The sequence below is a fragment of the Salvia splendens genome, chromosome 7 (assembly GCF_004379255.2).
Source record: "Salvia splendens isolate huo1 chromosome 7, SspV2, whole genome shotgun sequence".
NCBI lineage: Eukaryota > Viridiplantae > Streptophyta > Magnoliopsida > Lamiales > Lamiaceae > Salvia > Salvia splendens.
Genome location: NC_056038.1, coordinates 4,773,465 through 4,795,268, shown reverse-complemented (window position 1 = coordinate 4,795,268; position 21,804 = coordinate 4,773,465). Strand labels below are relative to the sequence as shown.

Sequence of the window (21,804 nt, the reverse complement as noted above, 5' to 3'; positions counted from 1 at the left end):
TCAAATTGTTATAATAAAAATCTAAAATTCTAGAGGTACCTGCTAATTTCCATTTTGGATCCAATACCTTTGCAATCAAAAACACGTTAGGAATCTCACTGAAATACTTGAGCCATTTTTCAATCATATAATACAAAACGCACATTAACTCGGGAGAAGAGGAAGCATTTTTCATTGCAGTTTTAAAACCAAGGGATATGTACATGCAATGCTCCAAAACACGAACAGCAGTGCAATAATAAACACCCGACAATTCAACAGTAGCATTTTTGAAATATTTGAACAATTTAAATAAAGCCAAACTGTTATCCCAACAACTATGCGAAAGATATAAATCACAGTAGGGGTTAGTTCTATAAAAATCACATAAAGCATCTTTATGTGTCAAGGTAGAATTCAGACAATCATATGTCGAATTCCATCTATGAGACACATTCATAGTAAAATTCGTGTACCTGACATTCTTTTGATGGCAATATTTCTTCCATGCTTTGCCAATAGCTGGCTTTTGATGGATTAATCTAATTGCATTTCTAATAGGAGAGACATGCTTTTGCCATAATTCAAGCGCATCCTGTACACATAAATTTAAAATATGGCAAATGCATCTTTGATGAAAATACTTACCTCCAATTACCGGTGTACAAGCCGCAATCAAATCGGCAATACTTGCGGTGTTGGCAGTTGCATTATCAAAACCAATAGAAAATATCTTGTTGCATAACTGAAACTCATTCAACACTTGTATAATCAAAGAAGCAATTTCGGGTGCAGTGTGTGGACTTTCAAATTCTCTAAAACCAATTAAACGCTTGTTCAAAGTCCAACTGTTGTCCACAAAGTGAACCGTAATACCCATGTATGAATGACGGTTAAAACAATCCGTCCAAACATCTGAGCAAATGTTCACCCTGTGGCCCATGTTAACTAAATAACGTGATAATTCTACCTTTTTCTCCAAGCACTGCCGAACGGTAGATCGTTGCACGGTCATTCGACCTATTCTTTTGATTGCTACATTCAACCCACTTTGCATAGTAACCTCAAAACTTTTGTCATCAAAAACATTAAAGGGCATATGCTTCATAGCCGCCCATCTAGTCATTGTATCATCAAAATTCTTTTTATCATATTTAAATAGAGGCGCACCTGACGAACCCGAGCCGGCGGGTTGGAAGTTTAGTTGGCTTTGGGTAGAGGCAGTGCCGCATTCTACCGGATGCTTTGCCACTAAATGGCGACGGAGGGTGCCATATCCACCACCGGCGGACCATTTGTACACTTTATCGCAATAGTTGCAGTAAACATGAAAGTCCGAAGTCACTTCTTGAGAGTTCGGATCGTGAGAACTTGGAATCACCACCGCCACCTTCTTGTAGTGTTTGATAAAAATGTCCGATTTCAAAGCTTTTGCCGTGTTAGTGGGTGCAGGGGGAGGCATCTCCTCATTTCCGTCGGTGCTAGAAGGAATACGAGAATGCGATCTATCCTCGTTGTTGTCCGAGTCCGACGATATAGTAACGTCGAACTCCTCATCTTGTTGGGAACGACCTCCCCTACCCCCCCCCACCTTGTTGCATTTCAGCAAGTAGCATGGCGGTCCTATGATCTTCTTCCATCTACAAATATTATGTAAGTAGAAGTTAAAAGTATGAACGCAAAAAAAAAATTAATGAAATTTTGTGCATGTGAATTGGAAAACAAATTTTTCATTACTTACTTGTATGCGTTCGGCTGCCAATCGGGAAACCTCTTCCATAACATCTCGACGACTAGGTCGTCGAGATTTTGAGGGACGCGTAGTGCTTTGATCTTGGGCTATTCCCTTGCCCCGATCACCACGTCCCGATCCACCACGAGAAGAAGACATATTGAATATATTGATAAATGAAAAGTAATATTGACTTGGAATGAAATATGTATAAAGTATAAAAGAAGTGGTAAATTATGAGCACAACAAATATAGTAGTGAGCAGAAAGTGTAGAATTAAACTTGCGCAATTAGAGAGAATGAGGAGAGAATAGAGAAATGGAGATTGAGAATGAAATCCTTGTTAACACAAGAATGGGGTAAGGAAATATGAAGGAGAAGTGGGGTATTTATAGGAGTAAAATTGGAAGAAATAAAAAAAAAATTCAAAATTCGAATTTTCAAATTTTCGGCCGAACCGCCGGTTTACCGCCTGAACCGGCGGTTCAACCACAAAACCGGCGGTTTTTCCACAAAACCGGCGGGTTGGTCCACGGTTTTCCGACACAAACCGCCGGTTTCTGACCTCACCTAGCCCCTACGCCTGAAAAGCTTCCGGAACCGGCGGAAACCGGTCGGAATCGCCGGTTCAAACCGGCGGTTTTCGTCCAAAACCGGCAGTTTTCGCCCAAAATCGGCGAACCGCCGGTTCATACCAATCCCTACTTTGAACCCCTACGAACCCTATGCCGTTCGACCCTTTGAACCGGCGGTTCGAACCGCCGAACCGCCGGTTTTGAACCGCCGGTTCAGGTTCAATATATTGCCGAACCTGAACCGGCCCTTCCGACCCTGCGACCCTTCTGCCGGTTCAACCCGCCGGTTCCGGGCCCGGTTCCGGTTCATGAACCGACGGTTCCGAACCGCCGGTTAACCGCCGGGCCGGGTCGGTTTGTGCATGCCTAGTTCTGACCATATCAAACCAAATCCTCGCCGCTTCCCTTCTTTAATTCTTCTCCAACAAAATTCTTTCTTTTTTCTTTGCGCTTCAACATTTTTTCCAAGGAACGGAGGGCTGCACATATTTGAAAATGGTTCAGATTAAAGAGTTTTATCCTTTTTTAGAAATCGCCATTTATTCTTGGAATTCTGTTTTCTGAATTATGTCTGCCTCTTTCTGTTTATTTGTTCATATTGTTGTGGGATCATGACGCAATTTGTTGATTTCTTTGCTGTTAAAATCAATTTTCCGAAAATTTGTTTTTCTTAACTGGGTTTGTGGTGCAGTCGGATTGTTATGCCATTATCAGTGGAAGAGGTAATTGCAATTGATGTTTTGAGAAAAATATACTCCCTCCGTACCTTAAAAACAACAACTTTTGAAGGGTAACTGGCAATTGGTAATGTTAGAGAGATCAGAATACAAAAAATGTTAGAAAAATAACAATTTGATGTAATGCTCATTTGCAGTAAAGATATATCTGTCTGATTATTTTGTTACTATTTGGCAGTTTCAAGTAGCTCAGATGTACATGGTGATGAAAATGCAGCAACAGAACACCAATTCAACGGAAGGGGTGGAGGTGTTGGAGAACAGACCCTTCGAAGATGAAGAAATTGGAAAAGGCCAATACACTTTGAAAATTTATAGGCTGCAAAGGTAGTTTTTTGTTGCTTTTGGCATAGTTTTGGGAGTTTTCTTCTATCAAAGTATTGTTTATTTTTACGGTTGTTGTTCATCATTACACCCTCTTCCTCTGCATTTTACTATTTTTTGTTAAGAGTGGTTTATTTTGGTTGTGTTTTTAGTTCTTCTTGTTTCGATCTAGCACGAAATTCTACTTTAATCACGGACCGTGGGTTTATTTATTTATACTAATTTTCAGCAAAGCTCCTACTTGGTTATCTGCATTTGCCCCGGCCGATGCTCTTGTGATGCAGGAGGAAGCTTGGAATGCTTATCCAAGATGTAAATCAGGTTTGTCATCTCTTTTCATTTATGTTATTATCTGAATCTGTTTGAGTTGTCTTTCACCTCAAATGTTTTCATTGATATTCATGTTCATGGCTCCAAATTTCAACCCAACTCTAGCAGTTTGTTTGGTAAACTAAAATTACAGATCTTATTCCATTTAATGTTCCAAGTAGTTCCATTCGAATCATGATTTCTAAAATATTTCACAATATATTTACATATACTTTTTTCATTCAAGTCCACGGTTGGGCCATTATCAGAAGAGCCAGCTCGGGCGGGCTTTCTGCATACAGGTCTCACCATGGGCGTCATCGAGCTGCTGGTTGTGTCTGATGGCAGCTAAGGCAACGATGTAAACTAAAACTAAGATGACGAGGACGACAATGTTGATGACCGAGGCTCTTCTCCAGCTCTTCTTGAGGCTGGCTAGCACGCCAGCCTTGCACGAGCTGCAGCTGTAGCATAGCTGGTGCTGCTCGTTGCTCCACTGAGCGCAGTCGGGGTCTGTTCCCGTCTGCCCCTCGCCAGGGATCCAGAACGTCTCGTTCATGTACGTGTACCCGCAAGACGTTGGTGGCTTGCAACATCCCGACTACAATATTAAAAATTGGTGATAATAAATCAGTAAAAGGCTAGAATTTACATAATTAAATAAGCTATATATGGAAATTAGATTTCGAGTCCAATACATGTCAGTATCTAACATATTTTGTCTCACATATTGGGTTTTAGATAAGTTTGGAAAAGAACCTGCAGATTGCGACAGAAATCAGAGAGATAAAACATACTCCTACCAACTTTTTGAAGGGAAAAAGAGAGAAGATTTTTATAGTGGACTAAGAATAAAGCGAAAAATAAAAAAAAAGTTAAAAAAGGACGAACATAAATGGATCTCAAGAATTTGATAGAACTCTATAATTTAAGTATTGTAAAAGAGAGGGTGGCTTATCGTAAAACTACATTTTACGCGAGAACATGTTATATATATTACGTCACTAATATATAAAGTCAATGCATATACATTGAAATTAATTATACTAATCGACTCAAGATTCAAACTCTGATCTTGTATTGTCTAGCAAGTACTAATTTTATTATTAAAGAGTTGAAAATGATTCTTGATTCTCATAATATTTAGGAGCTCTCATTTGAACCACATGATTTTCAATTGGTTCGTATCAATGCTTGGCACAAATTAGAAAATCAATTGGGGAAGATACTTAACTTGTTGGATTCTTTCAATACATATTAAACATTTCTACTTTTCATGGAATCAAATAGAAAACTAAAGTGACACTAAATTTGACAACAATAACCTAACTATAAGCTAGATAGCTCACCACTTTCCTCTTCGGTTATGCATTATTGCTATATAGTTGATCATGCATAGACCATACCCATATTCCCAAATGGGGGGAATTTCTTAACTTGTAAGCTTTGCCATTTAGAAATTTAGAACGGAGCCTTCCCTCTTCACACATATGATCGCATTAAATTTTACTTTTATTTTCATATTTCAAATCACAATACTCCCAAAGAATAAACAAAAAACACTTTTTACTGCTACTAATAAAGGTTGAAAAATAGTAATACTATAACCTAAATTTTTTCATATGGAATGATATATGAAGAAAAATAATGTCTAGGGGCCATTTAATCAACATACAAAAATATACTCCCTTCAATTTTCCTTTATAATCTGGCTGCCAATAAATATCTCATTTTACTTTTAGGCCTCCTATTTAGATACGAATTAATTACCTGAATGGGAGTGAGTTTCCTGCGGTAGAAGCGATCGGCCAACTCAGGAACTCCCTCGACGTTCCTATGCAGGCTCCGGCAGGCGTGTGAGGCGCGAAGGCAGTCGCTGATCTTGGCCCAGTGGGCCCGGGAGGAGACGCGGTCGGCGAGCCAGCTGCCAGAGTAATCCTGGAGGGAGTAGTCCGGGTAGGCCCGGTTCATGACGGGGCGGCCGGAGCCCTTCTCAGTGGCGGAGTAGGCGAAGATGATGAAGAAGACGAGGGCCGCGATTGCGAAGAACATGGCCCACAGGTAGGCGTACAAGAGGAAGGTGTTGCGGTAGCAGGCGCCGGCGATGCCAGCCAGCGACACCGCCATGACGGTGAGGCCAATGAGGATGAGCGGCCACTGGAGGAACTTCATGCAGTCGGTGGTGCTCAGCCATACGCCGCCGCCTATGATCGGAATGGAGAGGATTAAGCTGAGGAAGTTGAGGAATCCGATTAGGTTGTTGCTCTTTCCCATTTTATTTTATTTTTTTATTAATTTATTTTGGGAGTTTGGTATATATAAGATGCCAATAATATGAGTGAGCATATGCACCAGATAGAGATATATAGGAATTGTGGAAAGGCCACTTTTTTATTGTTTTCACTTTCTGGTTTTATTTTATTTTATTTTATTCTATTTTATTGATTTATTGTCAGTCAGTGAGGGATTTAGGTTTTAAATTAGCCAGTAAATATAGTTATAAATTAAAAATTACTACTAATTATAAAGGACTAAAAACTAATTAGATTATTTGTAAACCCTGATTACGATTGGAAATAGCAATATGTTTTAGAGGATCTCAGAATCTCAGTCTTATAATTATTTGAAAATCTAAATAATTAGCTAGAGTGCATTTGGTCATACTATAAAAAATTGATGAGGTTGAGAATTTAAAATTGGAGTAACTTCAAAAAGGTTTGACTTTGGAACTGAATAAAAGATAACCATAAATGTATTTTTGATTCCATGCATTCTATTCTCTTGTTTCGTTTGATCAACATATATAGTGCTACTGTTATATTTAATCAATTTTTTTTGTCATAATTTTTTTTAGCCCAATTGATATTTAGCCCAATTTACCAATATAGTTGGGCCTTTATATAACTAGACACTGCTAATTTGAGACCTTTATTTCTCGAAAAAAGGATGATTCATTATATCTGTAAATAAAATGTTAACCCTATTCTTCTTCTCTTTATTATGTGAGATTGACATCACATGCATTATAAATAAAACTATTAAAGAGTTTCCGAGCTTAAATAAGAATTTGACATTCCAATTATTTCTAATTAAGGGAAATATGACATTTTCCTTCAATTTAATAGGTTAGAAGTTTGAATTATCGTGAAGTAATATTGCAATACAGTATTGACTATTGACCAATAGAAAACAATGCACTGGAATTATGTTATTTTAATGAAAACTTTCTTCAACTCAATCATATATCCCTTTTTCCTCTAGTGACTTGTATGATTTTTATTTTATAAGTTTTAAATTTGTAATTGTGTCGGATAGACTATTGACACCTAGCTCCATTGTTAGTCCATCATTTTTTTGTCATGTGGTAGGACTATAATTCATAGTACATGTCAGATGCAGGTGCCTACCTCTGTAAGATTTGATAATTCAAAATACTGTAATTGGAGTACTTGGATCTAATAATCCAGATCCAATATAATTTTTGTCTATTTCATAATACTACAACCCACATTAACAACTCACCAACAAATGTACTGTTTTTTTTTGGAGGAAATGTACTTTTTTTACTATATGATGTAGGAGCAATAACATGAAAGTGGATTGTTAAAAAAATTGAAAGTAGATATTGTTGAATTTGAAGATGTTAATTTTACCAAACAGATGCTAAATTTTTTTGTGCTAACGCTAGAATGAATGTATTTTCATGAACGATATTTTTGAAAATGAGGGCAATAATGCATAACACTTTTTATTTTATTAATATGAAAAATATGATTGCTACTACTAGTAAGTATGAAAATAAATGGAGTGTGAAGGACAAGGACAGTGACCTGAAATAGACGGAATTGGCCTTAAACATAGGCCCATGTGATCAACTACGAGAATCCTGCATCCTATGGGTCCCACTTTTGCCTTCAAAATCTTCCAACCAAATTTTTAGTTATCGTATGTTATCATTTTGTCCTATTGAAATTGTCTTTTTTTGTCTACTTTTTATTTTAAAGTTTCATTTAAAATTCTAGATGTTAAATGTATAATTAACCTTTTTTTAAGTTCAATTATGAGATCATATATTCCATCACTAACACATCGCTCAATTTTATGATGGATTCATTATTTTATTGAATGAATTTCAGATTTTGGATTTAATTTATATAAAGACATAACGTAATAATGAATTTACTTTTCTTACTTAGATTCCTAGGAATGCAACGGCTTCTCGAAGGTCACATCCATGTTTTTCTATTAAAAATTTGAAACATAGAAAACCTAATAGGGATATTTTACTTTTTCTAAACTTGGTTGATAGAGTATTTTATTTGTTTAATGGAGACACAAAAATAATCCAGCCGAATTGTGTTTCCGGAAGCTAAAATTCAACCGATTTGAGGTTAGCAGATGGTGATTTTTAATTAAGCAAATGATTTGTAGTCAGGGTCTTGTGATTTGAATAAATTCATGATTCGACCTATTATTGTACTCACACAATGGTGTGACACCATATTCCGCTTCCATTTTCTTATTTTTGTTTTAATTTACGTTGAAATTAAAACTTTGTTTTTGTTGAAAAATGATCTAAAACATATTAGTTGGAAATAAATTTTGAATCGAGCTCAATACCTACTTCAAATTGAATCCCAATCTAATAAGAACTATTTAAAATTTATTAAAAGTAAAAAAAATTGACCGTCAAGATGTTCGCTCATAAAATATTTTGGTAACTTTAGTCATACTGTTAATAATGAAACACGGCTAGATTGAGAAGATATTTTTACTTCTCCATCAATAATTAATCACCCGATAGTCAAAATTGGTATGGGTATATAAAAAAAGTTGTAATTATATTTCTCCTCTTTAATTAGTATTCATTCCAATTTTATGTTAATTTTATTTGGAAAGTTTTAATATAATTAAATCATTTTTTTATTTTTTGCCAAAAAATAATTAACTAGAATTACATATTTTTTGCAAATATCGTGAGAATCTAAAGGATAATTGCAGTGAAAAAGAGATGCCCAAACATAAGCAATTTTGGTAAGCAGTGGATGCCGTTGTATATTCCTAAATTTTTGTCTTTAAACTCTGTATAATGAAGCATGCCTCCACGGCTCCACCCACTTGTTGCTCACTCCACTACTCACCATTCGCCTAGAAAACCGAGCTCCTTCTCCCCCACTAACTATGGCTTCTTATTTTCTTCTTCCAAAAATGCCTCTAAATCCTTCTGCTGCAGCGCAACATTAATTACAGCCTCTCTTTTTCTGCATTTTCTTGGTAAGGACTACACACATTCTCTCTCTCTCTTGAAACTTGCAATTCGTTCAAAGCTGCACGTTTAATTCCGAGTCCTTCATCATAATCCTAGGTTTTTGGAAAATGGGTTTGGAGAAAAATTGTTTCTTTCAGCTGGAAATCGTCGAATCTGTAAAATGCAGCTGCACTTTTTAGTTCTTTTATGTGTGTCTGAAAATTAAAGTGCTGGTGAAAAAATAGAATCTTTTCGGTTCTAATTTTTCTTCTGTCTCTAGGAGAAAAAATAAATAAATGAAGAAAAAAAGTAAAGAATCTCTCAGCTTGTATAGTTATGAGCAGAAACGGCCATTAATTTTTAATCTCCAAATATAAACACAACTTCCTCTTGTTTGGTTTACATTTGACTTGGCTATCTCGATCAAACCGTTTAGATTAATCATTTGCAACTGCTACTCTTGACTTGTTTCATCACCTGCATTATTATAATGGTTTTTGTTGAAAACAAGATTTAGTTTTTCACCACTAATCTCGGCTGCAATGGCGGATGGAAGTGATATTTGCCCCACTTTGGCTGTCCCCACCCTTTTATAGCTGTGGTTCCCTCGTGACTGCATTTATGCTGCATGTGTATCACGCCTACAATTCTTGATCATTGAGTTCTTGCACCCTACGGTTCATTCATTACACTCCCTTTTGATTGATCTCACCACGGCTATTGTATCCGTATTTTGCGTGAACCGACTTAATGCCTTCCACGGCCACGTTTCTTAGACCCTACCGCATCTTCATCAAACCAAGCAAGCCGAGCTCCAAAAGAGAGAAGTCCTAAAGTAACTGATCACAAATCCCCTAGAAGCCCGCTGTCTGAGGTACAAAAAGTTCATTCTTCTCCATTTATGCAACGACAATCATAACGTGCTCGTATTTATGACTGCTTGCATTTAGAATTTGTACAAGTTTGAGTGTTTTACTAAAAGAATTTATCTCTAAAATTTCCAGAAGAAACGGCCAAGCAAAATACCTGAGCTCGAGAGTCAGATATCTCAGCTTGAGCATGATCTGAAAGTTGTCAAGGATCAATTAATTTCTACGGAAGCACAGAAGAAGCAAGCTCAGACAGATGCTGAGGAGTCTAACCAGCAGCTCTCGGCCTTATCTTTGAAGCTCGAAGAGTTGCAGAAACACCTCTCTGAGCAGTTATCTTCGGAGGAAGTTGTGTATGAGGAACAAAAATTGGGTTCACAATCCGAACTCGAGGCTATCAAGAAGCAGGGCTCTCATGACTCGGCTGCATTGGCTTCTGCGTTGGATGAGATCAAGCAGCTTAAGGTTCAGCTTGAGAAGGTAGCTGAGTCTGAGGCACCTCAACCTAAGCACTCGGAATCTGAGCAAAACGACCTCATTAAATTGAAGGAGAACTTGTCTGAGACGCTCTTGATCGTGGAAGAAATGAAACAACAGGTAATGTGTAGCAAAGAATCCGAAGCTCAGGCGCAGGCGCTCGTTAGAGAGACTCTGGTGCAACTAGAAACGGCCAAGAAGATGGTGGAGACGCTTAGATCGGATGGACTAAAGACCACCGAGGAGTATACTGCCATTGCTTCTGAGCTGGAGCAGTCGAGAGCTCGTGTTAGTTTCTTGGAAGATCTTGTGAACAAACTCCAGGCTGACATTGGTAGTGATGGCAAAAAAGACTCCCAAGGTGAAATAGAAGTTAGTTCTTTGAGACTCGAAATTGAGCAATTGAGGTCGGTTTTAGAAGCTGGTGAGATAAGATACAACGAGGAACGAAGTCGTAATGCAGAGCAGATGCAGGACGCTATGGAAACGGTGGAAAAGTTCAAATCTGCATCGAGCCAGAGAGAATCGGAGCTGGAGGTGGAAATCCGGAGATCCAAATACGAGATCGAGGAGCTCAAGGCGAACCTGATGGACAAGGAGACCGAACTGCAAGGTATAGTTGAAGAGAACGAGGGCCTCACCGTGAAGCTCGAGAACTCTGTGTCGGGGCAGAGGGAGAGCGAGCTGGAGAAGAAGTTCCATGCCGAGATAGAAACTCTGAAGGCCAGCCTGACACAGAAGGAGGCAGAGTGGCAAAGCACGTCGAAGGAGAATGAAATTCTGAAGGAAATGGCGAAGAATGGCAGAACGAGCGAGGAAATTGAGAGTGAGGCGGCCATGAATGTGAGCTACATGGCAGAGGAGATAGAGAAGAGTAACAAGAAGGCGGCGAGAGTGGGGGAGCAGCTGGAGGCGGCGCAAGCAACAAATGCAGAGATGGAAGGTGAGCTGAGGAGGCTGAAAGTGCAGTCGGATCAATGGAGGAAGGCTGCGGAGGCTGCTGCTGCAATGCTGTCGGCAGGGAACAACAACGGGCAGATGATGGAGAGGACGGGGTCGATAGATGGTCATTACAGCCCTCTGACAGGGAAGGTAAGCTCGCCTTATGCGGACAATCTTGATGAGGAGTTGATGAAGAAGAAAAATGGTAACAAACTGAGGAAGTTTGGGGTGTTGTGGAAGAAGCCACAAAAATAGGAGACCCTTCATTCATTTCAGCATTGGTTTTCTTCACTGCTTGAACCATGTTATGTGGAGTATTATTACTCTGTGTAACCATGACAACCATTTATTTATGTTATATACTTCTACCTTTACTCAGGATGAGCTGTAAAATCTATGTCTGTGTTTCCCCATGAAGATACAAATATCTATGGTAGCCTCTCTAACTCTCTCTTCAGTTGTTCCATATAGTTCTGTGATTGGTATAACCTTTTCAATTGTTATGTAAATAGTACTGTCCATCTAATTTTGAAGTTCAATTGTAGTATTTTTTGAATGCAAATATTACTCAAACTATGTGAAGTGAATTAAACCCATATTCAGGTTATGTAATGTTAGGGATTTTTTACTATTAAATATGGTGTTGGTTTAATGCCTAAATACATTTTCTAGACACAAAAAATCATAGGAAACATTTTTTTATGAGAGATAAATAAACAAAGTTGGTAGAAGATCGAGTATTAAAATCATTCCAGTTACAGCCGGCGAATAAAGAATGAATTAGGACAGTAATTAAAAACAAATGGACAATAATTAATAATAAAAAAAAGAGGATAACCTTCCAAATAATATATGAATGCTATAGGCCCAGAAACATTGAAGCCCATTAAAGCCTACATAAATCTCTATAAAAGACCCATCATTTCTAGGGTTATTTCAATCAATTAGTGTGAAGCCGCAACGGCACAATTCTCTTCAGCAAGCAGTAGTGTGTGGTTATTTTGTAAGTTTTTTTTTTCTCTTTCAATGAATGGTTTTATCATTGGTCTTTTTTGGATGAATAATTTGCAGTCCATTCTTGGCAAGGCTAAGAGCTCCTTAGAGCTATGAGCAGCTTTGAATGCTAATGGACTTACATCAAATGTCACTCTAAACTGTTCTCGGCTTCTTCTTTTTCTGTGGGGTTGCAGATCAGTAGGGTTGAAACATCATTTTTATAATTCTTTCCCCAAACAACTTACAAGGATCATCTACCTTACTAGCGTTGGGTTTTCCATTTTTTTGTTTATTTTTTCTTTTATTGCGTTTATGTGTTGGTTATTACTAATACTACTACTTTATTCACTACTAATTTTTTATATTATTTTATCAATGTCATAATATTTATACAGGATCTTAAATTTTTAGTATGGCTACCATTTATTTCATTATATTTTAGGCAAAAACTAACAAGATCTGGTAATTGAACTGTGATGTTTATCGATAAATACTCTAAACGTTTTCTAATTTAAATTAAGATTCTATTATCTGCGGTTACCTAACTTAATTAGGTTAAATTAAGACTCTTTTACCCACGGTTGCAAGTCACACGTATACTATACTAAGCACCTACAACCGTGAAAATATAGTTCTACTACTATCCAGAAACTGATTTTTACGATTCAAATTTCTAATCTCATTTCGTAAATTAAAATTGGGCCAAAGTTGACGTATTTAGTTGCGGTTAAGTCGTGAGAAATATTAAAACCAACACCAAAACTAAAACCAGTTTATAATAGAGAAAAGTACTAGTAACGACTATGTATCAACTTGCGTGTATGATAAAATGAAAATCTTTAAGAAGTTTTGCAAGGAAATTTAATTAATTTCCTGTGATGGGAAATAGTGTACCTCGTCTTGTAGTTCTCATTTATAAAATATCAGCAATAATGTGTTGCACAAATATAACTAAAATCATTTCATTTTTTTAAACAAATGTAGCTAAACCATAGCACTATATAAAATACTATAAAGGTGCTCAGAGGATTTATAACATTAAGCATTTTATTCTTGATGATATTATGGTGGTCCATGTTGATCTAGTTTACTGTAAACATATATTTATTTGGCCATAAAACATAAACCACCGCTTATTTTACAAAATAGTAAATTATAGGCGATGTGATTGAATTACAAAATTTCACCAATTTTTTTAATTCAAGCCATTAAGTGTCTAGTGCGAAGAAATAGTTGTTTCAAGTAACTAAATATTAAGATGAAATAAGTATATTTGGAAAAAACGTGTATATTAATATGGATAAGTTTGTGTTGCAGACATTGTATCCCATTAATTACATTTTTCTTAATTTTGAGTTCACAGTTCAGACCACTTTATTATATGGTTTTTTATCTTCGTGCTAAGAAGCCATGAAAGTCTTAAAAATTCTTAAAGTCTAAATGTTTAAATATTAAGAAGCCATGAAAGTCTTAAAAATTAAAAAAAGAACTTAATTCGTTTGCAAGATAAGAGACCACCATTCAACTCCAACAAGTAACAACAAATATAAACTAAAACGGTGTTTATAAAATTACAAAATAAAAAAAACAATACTCCTAAATCTGTAGTGCATGAAACTGTAGTGATTCAACTTTCAACTCTGAACCACGCCTAAATCTGTTGCATGATTTGGTCTAGCGAAAATATTACAGAAGTGCGGAAAGCAGAGCTCACTGAAATTCTAGTTTGTTGGGATATGTGAAGACAAGTATTCGTATTGAATAGAGTCATTATCATTTAATTATACATCTTTGCTTATTAATATGAGCAAATATCTACATAAAAGTAAGAGATAATCCACATAATAACTTTCACACCAGCTAGGTTAGCAAAAATTATAACATCAGAATTTGAGTCAAAACATATTATACTCCATATAAGAAACCATGAGCCTGTGTATAGGTTAAAAAACTAGAAAATAATAGTAATTTCGAAATTTTGTACTCAGAATTGTTCTTATTTTATATAGTAGTACTAGTATATTAGATAATAAACTAACCAAATATACAAAAATTCTAAATCCGGAAATCTTTACTTTCCCAAGGAAATTAAACATGCCTGGAAAATTTAAAGAAGAAAAACAACAGAAGAAAATACAGGAAATTAAACTTTTCTCGAGACATTGCTGTTCGAAGAAATAATATGACACCACAAAATTTAAACTATCGAGATATTGAAACTCTCCTGTGTAAGAAGCTTTTTCTTCTTTCTAGACTAGCTACTTGTATTGCCAAAAATTACTCTACACTACTAATCCATGGAATAGGGCTCGTTGGAAGCTAGTTTGTTGGACTAAAAAATTCAATCCAATTTTAAGAAAACTATGTAGAAAATCATGCAAGGCAAAATTATTTTCCGAAATTTCTTGATTTGTCATGTATCAATTTCTGTTTTCTTGCAATTTAGAAATTGACGACACAAAATCATCAAATTAGTCTAGCAAAAGTAAGAAAGCAAACATGAACTAGTTAGATTTGTATGTTCGTAATTTGGCTGCTGTAAATCATAGTAAAAGAGACAATATCTAGAGGTGCAACATAAGACACTAAAACATAAAAAAAAATTCCCAACATTAAACAAAGGAAGAAAATTCATGTGCCAAGAGAATTAGTGTAGTTTGCCAAATTTTCCATAAAGTTATGCCCTTTGTTAGATAATTCAAATATCCTTTTCTCAATACACAACCAAATTAACAAAGATGCATCTTCTCCTTCAACACATCACACTCTCTATATATTATCGAAATTTCAACCCAACCCAACCCAACCCAACCCAGCCCAACCCGATCACATAAGAGGGCTATTTAGAAGCCCGTGCCAACTAGACGAGACAATCCCATTCCAGCTCCCAATCCTAGTGGACTCAAGGTCACCCAAGCTTCCTTCACCACCACTACCATTCTGCCACGTGTTCAAACCCCACCTCTCTCCCCCAGACCCAATGGAGCATACACCTGCTCCAGTGGGTCCCCCACCACTACAAAATTCCTCAAGCCCCATCCATCCCAACTCTTGATTAAGTGCCCCAATTCCTACCTCCATTCCATTCCCCATGCCTATCCCGAACCCGGCTCCACATTCCATTCCGAAACTACCCCCCTCGCCACCACCGTAGAGATTGTGAAGCCCGTCCCTCAGGGCATCCATGAGACCGGGGTCGTCCAGCCCGAGGCGGCCGCCAAGAGTCGGCTTCCGGAACACGGGCATTGGATCGTAGGGCGAAGGGTGGTCGTGGTTGCGGCGGCCGGAAGTTGAAGAGCGCTTGTTCTTGCGGCAGCCGCCGCCGACGGGGACGTTACGGAGCGTGCCGCCTTTGGTCCAGTACCTTCTGCAGGATTTGCAGAAGTACCTGGGCTGGGAAAGGCTGTAGTTGTTGTAGTAGCAGAATTTGGTGTTGCTAGAGTCGCACCGAGGGCATTTTAGGGATTGCTCCGCCGGCCGTGGCTTCTTTGCAGGCTGCGCCGCCTTTGTGCTTGCCAACATGCTTTCTAGTGTTTGTGATCCCATTTCCTGAATAATTTAATGACAATTAATTAATTAGTTAAAATTAATACATGGAATGATTTATTGCACTATAATGGATTGCATATGAGAAGAGGAACAAGAAAGAATTATCAAATCAAGTCATTATTTTTTTCTTGAGTGGCAATAACACAAAAAAATTATTTATATCATGGGATTATATCAAAGACATCAACTTTATCATTAAATTTGTTCAAGAAACGCGTTTGATTTCTACAACTATCTTAGTGTTTGTATTTATTTAAGTACTTCAATTGTTTAACTAATAAGTAGTAATTCACTACTACTACAAATTAACTTCGTCTATCAATAATTTGTTTCTACGAGTACTATTTTGTAAGAGCATAAACAATCAAAAGGAAGCTATCTCAATTGAGAGTCAAACATAACAACATTCAAACAATTTCCGCCAATTTCTTTTTTAGAAAAAAAGCATAATAAAGTATAATTAATCTCCCAACCTGGTGATGATGAGCTTGTGCAGTAGCAGAATCCATAGGCATGCAACAGATCGATCTCTTCGGATATATAAACTCACCTTCAAATTTTAGTTTTAAAATTTCTTGAGAAATGAGGTAAGTATGTAAGAGGCTGATGCAAAGGTTTGTTGTGTTTGTCCCTGTTTGTGTGTGAAGTGATGAGCAGCCAAAACACAGAGATATATATATAGACGAGGTGTGGAGTTTGTCGATATGTAAGAGAGAGGAGAGAGAGAAAGTAATGATTACAAGAGTGTCTAATTAATCTAATGGGGATGCGTGTCTCTGTCAATTGTGTTCTATGAATTGGCATGCCACAGGCCCACTGCTAAAGTAATCTCAGTCAGCAAGCTCTTGTAATTTCAAGAGAGAGACTGAAGAGACACACACACACACAACAATAGAATGGACAAGAATTTTGTGTTCAGATTTCCATTGGGTCTTTTTCCTGGGTGTCCACAAATTCTTTTATTAGTAATTAATAATCCTAGGAGTTTAATTGTAGTTTGATCATAATTAATGTGGTCACATAATATGTTTTTGTGATTTACTTTAAATGGGTTAAATGGTAAACATTTCAAAATATCAATACTAGACGTTTTAAAATGAACATACTATATATAGTAGCATTAGAAATCTTTTTTTTGTGGGTGTCAAGCTATCAACCAAAGGTATAGCATGATATCACAAATGAAATGAGAATGCAACTGAATTAGGTGCATGTATCCTTACAAATATACACGGAGGTGGCGTTCGGTTGCCATGACTAATTTCAGGAGACTATCCATCTAGGATTAAGTTGTGAGATTATTTTAGTTGGAGGGGGAGGCTATAACTAATTATCATGAGACTATCCATCTAGGATTAAGTTGAAGGGTTCAATCTTCTGAACCAAACATGATACATATTTAATCATGAGATTTAATCTTGCCAACCGAACACCCCCGGAGTAACAAATATTGTCGGTTAGTATTTGATATCTTATTAAAAGGGTATTTCTGAAACATTCAGTGATTTGCTAGTTACTCCCTCCTTTCATTATTAGGGGTCTTTGTATGTCATGGGGTTAAATAAATATGAATTGAAAAATTTAGTGAAATGTAGATCTTATTTCTATATGAATTGAATAAGTTTGTTGTAATACAAGTGAAATGAATGATAAAATGGAACTCCTATTATTACATGGATAGAGTATATATAAGTTTAAGGAAGAATCTTTCCTCTACATGTTTTAGGCTAGATGTAGCCTAATATTTATTTGAGACCAGCATAACTTTTTTTTTAATTCACCTTCAAATTAATCTAAAGAAATATGCATGTTTTAAACTGTAAGCCTGCCTATTTCGACGTTCATAAGGAAATCTTTGCACTTCGAGCAATGACTCAGTTTGTGAGGTTCTAATCGAGACGCGTCTATTGCTTGTTGAAAACTATTTCCAAATACGGAAATGTTAATACGTTTAATTTAGTTCTCTCTCTCTTTCTATCTCTCTCTCTCTCTCTCTCTCTCTTTTTATTTTTATTTTTTTACAGTTTTGGCTATGTGGTTGAAGTTATTTTTTTAAAATTTTTTTAAGGAGGATCGACGATGATTCCCCATCTACCCCCGGAGTGACTCGGACCTCCGGTTATGTGGTTGAAGTTGTCTATTTACTGTTGTTACAAATAACCAAAAGAGTATAAATTTTACTCTAAAAATTATATTTAATAATTTTATTTTTTATATGAGTATAATAGAAAAACATACAACTATCCAAGGTAATGAATAAGGATTCAACATAGCCAAAAAAATAAACCACACCTAAAAGAAAGGTAAACAGAATTATCACCCAATTAGAAAACCAAAAATACTAAAAGAAGAGAAAAACATAAAAGAATCTTAACGAAATGATTAGATCAATTTCCTTATCCACTAAGGTATGAACTCTACACACATGCAATCCACGATCCACCAACATATGATTATCACAATATAAACATTTATTTGGGCTGAAAAGATTTGTGATTAGTCAAAGATTCCTACCCCCATAATCGCCAAATCCTCATAATTTATTTATATGAACATATATCATTATTTATTCATCAATTATTTTACATTGTTGTGTACTTGTGTTTATTAATTACTCATAAACATAGGATGCTACGTACCCAAGATAACAAACATAAATATCTCTGGTGCATTAATTCCAATTCAGAAAAATATCAATCAAAAGTTAAATTTCATCGCATTGGTCTTTATCAAATAAAATGTACACAGTCATATATTTAGTCTCGGTAAGTTGTGGAGTAATATAAATTGATTTCCTAATTAATTTAATATGCCATCTCCATGCAAATTAAATGATTATTACGCGCATGCCTATTTTTGGAATTATCTCGACTTATTAGGCGTTAACAAATAACATTGTTATATATATTGAGAGTGTTATGATGGATATTTTATATGAGCGTCGTTTCTGATAAAATAAATTAGTTCATGTTAATTTTTTTTTTATTTTATGTTGTTATTAGTTTTATAATAAATTATATAAAATTCAAGTTATATTGTCTTTTATATGGATCAGTTTTTAATTTCATCTCACCCAATGTATTAATTATATAGTTATACGTTTATCATTATTAAATAAAGTATGGTAACAAAAATTGCAATGAATAGCCAACATGAAAACCCCACACCGCCATTCCACAATTACTTTTGGTACCAATATATTTCTTCTTTTCTCATTCCCAAGCCTCACCACTAAAGGGACGAAGAGTCATGAGAAGGTGTGAAAATCAATGTGACCACACCAAATATAAAAGCATGTCATAATCTATCAAAGATTGATACATATCACAAACGGACAATCATTGATTCCACTCATTCCTTCATTACCCTATTACTAGTCCCTAGCTTTTAATTTTCCCCATTTCCAATCACTATACTATTAGTATTTCAAAATTACAAAACAAGGGTTATACTTGATTTGTTGGCTCTCTTTTAGCTATTCTTCGAATTAAAGGGTACACTTTGAATTTCAAATCTTTGTATTCCATCTTAATCATTATCATTATTAATCCAAATAAAAATGAATATTTTAGTTCGACTTTTGGTTGATCTAGTAAGTATTTTTTAAATTTGATTTGTTCGGTACATGATACATTTGGATTTTGGAAGATATTTTTGTTGTTGTTGTGGAATTAAAAATGAGCAGATTCCGATTTATACTCCGATCAAAATATCATTGAATTACATTGCTATGATAGTACGTAGGATACATTTAGAATTTTTTATTGTATCAAGAACAAAAATAGTTGAATAACTGAAATTATCTACTTTAATTTCAATAGTAATGTGCTAATTACAATGCGGGCCCATATGTTGGAAAATGTTGGTATTGGGCTATCAGCGTCAATCGAAATTGGTTGACTGGTCAAGATTATTTTTTCAGTCAAATATTATAAATCATCGAGGGGCAAAGTGAAAACGAAATGTTGGAATTGGAACATGTGATGTAAATAATAATAATAACAATAATAACTTGTCGACCATAAATTATATAGTTAATTTATGGCAATTTTTGGAAATAACTAAATGTGGTGCGAAGTATGTTATTACTATTAGTAGTTATTAGAATAAAAGCAAGAAAAATACCAAATTATAATAAAATTTTGAAAACACTTTGTTCAATACATTATTAATTAAAAAATGCAGTGGATATCATAAATTCATTATCAATACATATTAAACATTTAAATATGTAGTACAACTAAGTAAAATTAACATCGTTGAAGCTCGAATGACATTGATGATGCAGTATATGACAGTCTATATTAAGTGGGGAAGACTAATTTAGTCTTAGTGCACCAACATAATAAGTGTGTTTGATGGAAACATCTTTCAACCCATGTATCAACACATTATGTTCCATGTTCCATATTTTATGATTAATTTTTTTTTCCTTCTGAACACGAAAACATAGTCAATTACACGAGTTAGGAGAATGAAGTATTTTATGAGATATAGCAACGAAAGGATGCAAATATAATTAACATACCATTTGATTTGATTACTAAATAGGGTGAAGCAATAAATCTCTTTATATAGTTATCTCTTTCATGGATTATAAAAGTAACACATACTATTTAAGAAAATGTTCCACAACTCTCTAATATACTTATTTACCAATTTATTGGAATATTACTTTGTCATTGGACATTGGTTATAGTTAGCTAGATTAGACGCGAGAAGGGTATGTGGGGACATTCATTGACTGACTTGTCTAGTTTCTACTATTGAGTATATTTATTTTGCATTTTTAATGAATACTACTCCATCCGTGTGCTATTAGGAGTCCCATTTTTTGGCGATATGAGTTTTTAGAAAGGTTAAAAAAATGGATAGATAAAAGTTGATGGGATCTGTATCTCACTTATAGTATATACTCCCTCCGTCCCAAGGAAGATGACTAATTTTTGGGCGGCACAAGAATTTATGCATCTTATTTTGTGTGTGAAGTGGAGAGAGTAAAATAAGAGAGAGAGAACGAAGTAGAGAAAAAAGTGTTTACATTTTTAGTAATGAGTCATTTTGGTTAACCAAAAAGAAAAATGAGTCATCTTCAATGAGACGGAGGGCGTATTAATTTTAAATGAAATGTAAGTGGAATAAGTTAATGGTTGGTGGGACCCTATTACGATTTATGGTAAAAGTGAACTGGAACTCCTAATTACTGACGGACTAAAATGGTAATACAAGATTTCTATTTGCGGACAGATGGAGTATTTCTCATTACTAAACTTTAAATATTTGTCTATTTGCAATATTGCTTTTTTTTCAGGATTGTTTAGAGCATCTCCAATGGCGGACGTCCGGTCGAACATCCGGTCGGACGTCGCGACGGGCGACCGGGATGTCCGCCATTGTGGCGTTTAGGGTCGGATACGGACGTCCCGTGAGGACGTCGGGTGTCCTCGGACGTCCCTGCGACGGGCGGGCGGACGTCCGCCACTGTGGCAAGGGTCGGACGTCCCGCTCGGATGTCCGAATTTTTTTTTTAAAACACTATATATACGGCTCGTTGAACTTCATTTCATTTGCACCACTTGTTGTTAACAAGTTTCTCTCTTCTTTTACTACAAATTTCATTTCTATGGAGAACGATAGGAACTCCCCGGCCACGAGCGAGTCACAGACTCCGGCGTTTCCCATCGACCTGGAGGGAAACGTCAGCGGAAATGCGACAACGGTTCCGGCAATGGGACAGATGGGTGGGATGATGTCCCCTTATATGTACAATTGGATGGGACAGATGGGTGGTATGGGTGGTATGATGCCCAGGACAGCCGGGATGGGGGGCATGACCCCAAATATGATGATGCCGGGGATGGGGATGGGGGGCATGACCCCAAATATGATGGGGATGGGTGGGATGATGCAGGGGATGATGCCGGGGATGATGCATGTGGGAGGGGGTGGCAGGGGCCCTGAACCACTAGCGGACGATGTCTATCGGCCGATTGTGGATACGCAGTCTACTGATACCCCTTCCACTTATGTTCCGGATACTCAGTTCACCGGCATAGAAACTTTCTCT

General features: G+C 36.2%; 3 protein-coding genes and 1 pseudogene across 3 annotated transcripts; 2 read left to right on the top strand and 2 right to left on the bottom strand.

Annotated features, from left to right (window-relative positions):
• Positions 1-3,789: 3,789 nt before the first annotated feature.
• LOC121811609 (tetraspanin-3-like) lies at positions 3,790-5,983 on the bottom strand. The gene is made up of 2 exons (XM_042212483.1): positions 5,427-5,983; positions 3,790-4,257 (listed from the first exon to the last, which is right to left on the bottom strand). Exons 1-2 carry the CDS (start codon positions 5,928-5,930, stop codon positions 3,922-3,924), a joined length of 840 nt encoding a protein of 279 aa, XP_042068417.1. The 5' UTR covers positions 5,931-5,983; the 3' UTR covers positions 3,790-3,921.
• Positions 5,984-8,725: 2,742 nt separating this feature from the next.
• Positions 8,726-11,649, top strand: LOC121742728 (interactor of constitutive active ROPs 3-like). The gene is made up of 3 exons (XM_042135968.1): positions 8,726-8,930; positions 9,681-9,778; positions 9,909-11,649. Exons 1-3 carry the CDS (start codon positions 8,753-8,755, stop codon positions 11,445-11,447), a joined length of 1,815 nt encoding a protein of 604 aa, XP_041991902.1. The 5' UTR covers positions 8,726-8,752; the 3' UTR covers positions 11,448-11,649.
• Positions 11,650-14,853: 3,204 nt separating this feature from the next.
• Positions 14,854-16,413, bottom strand: LOC121811537 (dof zinc finger protein DOF3.1-like). Its single transcript, XM_042212418.1, has 2 exons — positions 16,211-16,413; positions 14,854-15,737 (listed from the first exon to the last, which is right to left on the bottom strand). Exons 1-2 carry the CDS (start codon positions 16,250-16,252, stop codon positions 15,015-15,017), a joined length of 765 nt encoding a protein of 254 aa, XP_042068352.1. The 5' UTR covers positions 16,253-16,413; the 3' UTR covers positions 14,854-15,014.
• A 1,175-nt stretch (positions 16,414-17,588) lies between these two features.
• Positions 17,589-17,707, top strand: LOC121742781 (annotated as a pseudogene).
• Positions 17,708-21,804: the final 4,097 nt, after the last annotated feature.